Genomic DNA, 5,967 nt, shown 5'->3' with positions numbered 1-5,967 from the left:
TTGCTGCACCCTCCCTCTGTCCCTCTGTCCCTCACCCTCCCCCCTCTCCCCTCCTCACCATATCACACCTGCCTGGCCCTGCCCTGCACATAGACAGGGCAGCCCACTGAGGCAGACGGGGCCACCTCTGCCCACGCTCAGCTCTGCCCCGCCCCCGCTGCACGTCTTCTCATCCACAAAATCGGACGATGATGCTAGTTGCCTCTCAATCCTTATGAGGATTAAGTCAGATACTGCACATAAAGCACTAAGCACCGCTCAGGCCCATGGGAAACACCTCATAAATATTCATTTGTTATTACTGTTCCCACATCAGCACTTGCAAAAGCTCCTCCCTGGCACCTCCACCTGAGGCCTGGTGACCCCTGATTCTGGTGCCTTCCGTCTGGCACAAAGAGGATCCTTTGAATGATGCCCGTGAGAGCGGAGATGCCAGACATTCTGCCCCAAACTTACTAACTTCTTACCCTCTGGCCCATTGTTACTATAATAGTGATAATCATTTTATGGGCTTCTCATGGCCATTGCCTCATGTAACCTTTTGCAGCAGTGCATGCAGTTGAGAAGCTTGCGCCCATTTTTAAGATGGGGAAACTGAGGCCTGGCCTAAGGTCCAGCAGTCAGAGGGTGGCAGGAACCAGCCTCCTGACTCCGAGCCCTGGGGTCCTTCCCAGCACCCAGGGCCAGTCAGTCAGCAAACAGCACCCAGTGAGCTGGTCCGTTCCAGAGCCTCCGGGCTAATGTGGTTTATTGGGGCCCACAAAACACCGGTGTCAGCGACAACTCCGCCACATGTCATGTGCGCTGTTATTAAAAATCAGTTCTCTGGGGGCAGAGGAGTGCCCGCGCCGACAGGGCGCCATCTGTTATCGTCACTTATTTATTATCCACCTTCTCTGGGGGCGCAGAGAATGGAAACATCAGCAGAACCATTCCCCTGTTTCCCGCCGAGCACACAGGACGTGGGCTCATCTCGCCAGCCGGGGCTGAGGCTGGACCTGCGCCCCCACCTCCCACCGTCCCCCCTCCATCTCAACCTGTTGTCTCCCACCCCGGCCTTCCAGCTCTGTGCATGGGTTTGCTGCCAGGGGGTGACCTGCCGATTTTAATGGGATCCCTGTGCACATGTCCATAGTTAGAGCAGTTCTTTTTGGGGCAACTCAACGCGGAAAAGGGAGAAAGAGAATGAATGCTTGCCTGTCCATCTGTCCGTCCGCCAGGCGGTGGGGTGAACGTCACCCTGTTTTCTCCCTCCTCCCCCAGCACACGGCGTGCCCACCCCTGCAGCGGTCAGTTCGTCAGGGTGCACTCACACACGCAGCCCGCTGAGCCTGCTTCTTGAGTTAGGGCCACTAGGATCTGAGCACCGTGATTTTAGAATCGTGGCATCTTGTAAATAAAATGGGGTCTTAGAGGCCCTCGTTGCAACCCTCCACCTCAGTGGGGAGCAGTCATCTGCTGCATAAGAGCCAATTCAGGAAAAATAAAAATGTTCACAGGCTACATTTCTTTTACGATATTTGTATCCCTTTTCCCAGTAACTGCACATGGAGGAATTTATGCTGCAGCCTAATCCAACATGAGGGAAAGGCTCTGTGCATTAAGATCCTGGCTGCACTGTTATTTTTAACCTAAATTTTAAATATTACCTACAAGTGCCACCGTGGGGAAACGGGTGAGGAACGCATCACGCAGCCAGTCGATGAAGGGCAATTACTGTGAGAAGATGAAAACTCCACGGCGGTGCGGGCCTGGGAAAATAAACCTAATCCGCACATACGTTACAATTATAACTGGTAAACGTGGATAGCTCTGAAGGGGGGCTATCGGGGAACGTAAACACTCGAAAAAACTCATGGAGGGCTGTTAGCCTTGTCGTTTCTGTAATAAATGAAGGTGACGTTAGAGATGAATGAAGACAGTAACATATCTACAATTGAGAGAGTAGGGACAAAAAGATAGGGTTGTTGTTTTTTTTAAATCAGGAATTGCAATATATGCAACGGCATTTAAGCATTTGTAGATTTTCTCATTTTTCAAGGGATTCATAATTTTGATTAAAATTCAGAAATGACCAGTGACCCAGGGATGCTGTCCATGTGGGGTGGGGCAGGAGAAGGAGCCTCAAGATTCAGCCACAGACAAAGGCCAGAAAGTGTGCGTGCGCGCACGTGTGCGTCTGTGTGTGCATGTCTGTGTATACCTGTGTGTGTGTGTGTGTGTGTGTGTTGGCAGATGGATATAAATACATTTCAGAGAACATGGCAGAAGGTTGGTCCAGGAGCCCTGAGTACAAAACATGGTGTGAAAACATGCTTGTCCTACTTCACTCCTCATCTGAAGAAAGTCAGATGAGCACATTCTCGTGAACATTCACGCTCTTCTCCAGGGATCTCTGTGTTCCCTGGCCTGTGCCCCACACCAAGCCACATGCCTTGTGTGCGTGTGGTCCCTGCAGTCACTCCCAGCCCCCGCTGGCCGCAGGAGCCACCTGGATTCGGTTAGCACAGGCGGCAGATTTGGCGTGTGTCTGCGGGGGGCGGGGGCGGGGGCGTGGATTATCATCCATCATCCTTGGTATTTTTAGCTCCCAGGACAATCCCTGAAGTGGGATGGAGTTCGCTGTTTATGCACAGGGGCTGTTCATCATGCTCCACGCTGGCATAGACCGTCCCTACAGCTTGCCTGCCAAGGGCTCCATGTGCCCTTGGCTTGGTTACCTTCAGAGACCAAGAGCTCACTCCCTTCTCAGACAACCTCATTTCAATTTTTTACAGGAAATATTTTTTATTTAGTGTTGACAGTATCACAGAGGTCCCCCCCCCCCCCCCGCCCATCCTCTTTGCCTCCCTCCACCCAGCCCCTGGGCCCACTTCGTTTTTGACCAGCTGGTGAACATCAGCTAATTCTGGTGAACCAAAAGGGGACTCCTTTGGACCTCCAAACCACGGTCCTGGCGTGGCCCTTTGGTGCGTAAAAGGAGACGTTAGAGATGCAGGCAGCTGAAAACTTCAGCAGCAGCTGCTGGCTGGAGGAGGGTGCGCAGACTTGCCGGAGCCGCTCTTTGGGGGCCAACCCAGGAGCGGGAACCTGCGGGAGGCAGGCTTCCTCAGCCGTGTTGTCCTGGTAAATCCCAGCCCCTTGCTCGGTGGTCTACGGGGAGCTCAGCGGCTCCGTTCATAACAAATGGGAGCGCGCCTTGCAGGAGTCCCTGTGCCAGCGCTGCCTTTGGGCGTATGCTGTTTTTAAATCAGGGCTCCGTGCCTCCCCAGGGGCCCAGGCCTCGTTCAGAAATGATTAACGGCGGGCTGGGGGCCTTCGCCGACCAGCAGGCAGCCATGAGGTGATCCCAGCTAATGGCAGGCAGGGGCCGTGTGATTCATAAATAACCACGTGCAGTAGAGGTGGACAGAGACTGACGAAAGCGCTAGGAAGTGCTTCCAGCACCTTCTTCCCCGGGAGCAACGGGAGGTGAGGAGCCGCCTGCGCCCTCTGCCCTGCGTCCTGGGAGGGAGGCGGGTGCTTAGGGTGATGGATGACACCCTAACCAGCTCAGCATGGTTCGGAGCGTCACCCGGAAGCCTGTTAGAAACGCAGCCTCTTGGCCCCACCCCACCCCCTCTGAGCCAGCCTCTGGGGACAGAGCAGAGCCTGCCTGCAATTAGCTCCCCTGCCCAGGGATTGAGAGCCTCTGTTCTGTATTAAGGATGATTGAGCTCATGCCTGTTTCCGGCCAAAGCTGGGGGCAGGCTCACGGCAGCTACAAGGGAAACAAAAGAGCAGATTCCCGAGTGTCGTCCTGACACACCCCCTCGTTCCACTGCAGCTCCCTTCACAGCACAGGGGTCTGTGCCCAGCATCCCTAACGCCGCCTCTGAGAGTGTGAATTTCACCCGCCTTGCATCTCATAGGCCAGGCCCTAAGGGAGCCATCAGCTGGGGGATTGGGGTGTGCAGCTGATGGCTGCTCCTTCAGTGGAGGGTGTAATCCGTGGGTTGTGGATCTGCTCGCATTGTGACTTGAGCAGCGAAGCATAGTTCATTCCGTTTTCTCCCTGAACCTATTCTCCAGGCATTTAATTGAAGCTCAGTATACGCACTGCCCTGCAGGTGGGAATAGCTCCTGCTACCACCCCGCAGGGTGGAGGGAGGCTGCCTGGACCCTTGGACATGCTGTTAGGAAATGCACCAGGCCCACCCGGTCCCATTAAAGCAGTGGTTCTCAACCTGTGGGTCACGACCCCTTTGGGGGTCAAATGACCCTTTCACTGGGGTCACCTAAGACCATTGGAAAACACAGACATAATTACATATTGTTTTGTGATTAATCACTATGCTTTAATTATGTTCAATTTGTAATGATGAAATTGGGGGTCACTACAACATGAGGAACTGTATTAAAGGGCCGCAGCATTAGGAAGGTTGAGAACCACTGCATTAAGGCGAGTGTGAGGCTCCCAGGCACCTTCCCCAGGAGCCGAGTGCCCACCGTCTTCTATCACCTGAGCTGGGACGATGGCATTTCTCACTCCCCATAATGCTCCCAAAGTGACTAAAAAGGGAACCAGTTTCTTGATCAGAACCAGACATTCTTCAAAACCCTGTCACAAATACCAGAAGAGGCTCATCGTTTAGCACTTAGGAAATGACGGTTCTGCATGGATTAATGCACCCACCACCACCTTCTGTGGCAAATCTGTTTACTTTCACTCCCAGTTTACAACAGGACACTGAGGCCCAGAGAGGGTGATAACTCTGCCCACCGTCACACAGCTGGCACGTGGCAGAATCAGGGTGTGAATGGAAGCAGCCTGGATGCAGAACTGATGGTCTCAGCCACAGCTCTTCGCATCACCTCTAAAGCTCCAGGCCTCCATTAGGGAGACAGCTCTCCATTTTGGGGGCGGGGGGGGGTGCAAAAATGGAGGCCCAAGAAGTAAAGTAACTTACCCAACATTCCACAGCGAAAAGGGATTGGTCCCTTCCCAGGCCCGTGCCGTACAGCAGTCCGTCCTCTCCTTCCCAAACCCGCTACCCCCGAGTCCCTGCTGCCAAGCGGGGCATGGGGACATCCACGCGCCGGCCACAGAGGACGCGGTGCCTCCTGCTGCTGGCAGTGGGGCCCCCAGTGAAACGGAGGGGCCTGGGCCAGCCTGGGGCACCACGAGGGCCTGAGTCAGGTCCGCTCTGGGCGCTAACCTCCTGCCTGTGCTCTGCTGCAGAACCCTGCACGGCAACGACATCTCCAGCGTCCCTGAAGGCTCCTTCAACGACCTGCCATCCCTGTCCCATCTGTAAGTAGCCCCGGCTCTCTCCCCAGCGTGCACCCACCCAAACGGAACATCGCCTAGTGCCACGGCCCATGGCGGCCACGGCTAATGCACATGGGCGGCTGCCAGAGGAAAATGACCCGAACAAGCCCTGGGGCCCAAAGCTGACACACCTTTCCACACAAAGAACGATGAATTGTGGGTCTATGGCAGGACAGAGGGGCTGGGGTAGGGCCATACACTGGGGGACAGGGACTAGGAAATATGTGGGGAAGCTGACGGAAGAGCAGGGTTACTGTAGTGGGTCTGCACGTTCAGAGACTCCCAGTCCCTGGTGATGAGTGTCCTCCTGGTGCAGGGAGGGCACCTTTCTCGGGAAAGTGCCCCGCTTGGAGGCAGAAAGGGGGAAGTCAGCGCCCTTCCTGCATCTGCCGGTTCTCAAGCGCCTTCAGCTCAAAATACTCAACGTCCCAAACTGGCATGTTGAGGGTGTGTGTTCCGAGCACCCTCGGTGTGGCTGGGCATCAAACCTCCTCTGCAGGGAGAGCCCTCCCGTGGACTGGGCGGTGGGCAGGGCAGCTTCCCGGCGGCTCCAGGATTGAGGTCTGTTGAGTTGAGGTCGAGCGGGGGATTGTCTTACTGGGGTGGGCGAGAACAAAGCCTCAGAGGGGGAGGGGCTTGGCTGGGGGGGAAAAATC

At 55.2% G+C, this 5,967-nt stretch overlaps 1 protein-coding gene across 1 annotated transcript in view; it reads left to right on the top strand.

The window, feature by feature from the left end:
• SLIT3 (slit guidance ligand 3) overlaps positions 1-5,967 on the top strand; it is a 532,520-nt gene that overhangs the window by 504,571 nt on the left and 21,982 nt on the right. Inside the window, exon 26 of the mRNA XM_006774961.2 lies at positions 5,222-5,293. Within this exon, the coding sequence (XP_006775024.2) occupies positions 5,222-5,293 (72 nt within the window). The remainder of the gene's footprint in view (positions 1-5,221; positions 5,294-5,967) is intronic.

Source organism: Myotis davidii, unplaced genomic scaffold (assembly GCF_000327345.1).
Source record: "Myotis davidii unplaced genomic scaffold, ASM32734v1 scaffold828, whole genome shotgun sequence".
NCBI classification, from domain to species: Eukaryota; Metazoa; Chordata; class Mammalia; order Chiroptera; family Vespertilionidae; genus Myotis; species Myotis davidii.
Note: the sequence above shows the minus strand (reverse complement) of the source record. Positions and strands in the feature narration are given on the sequence as shown.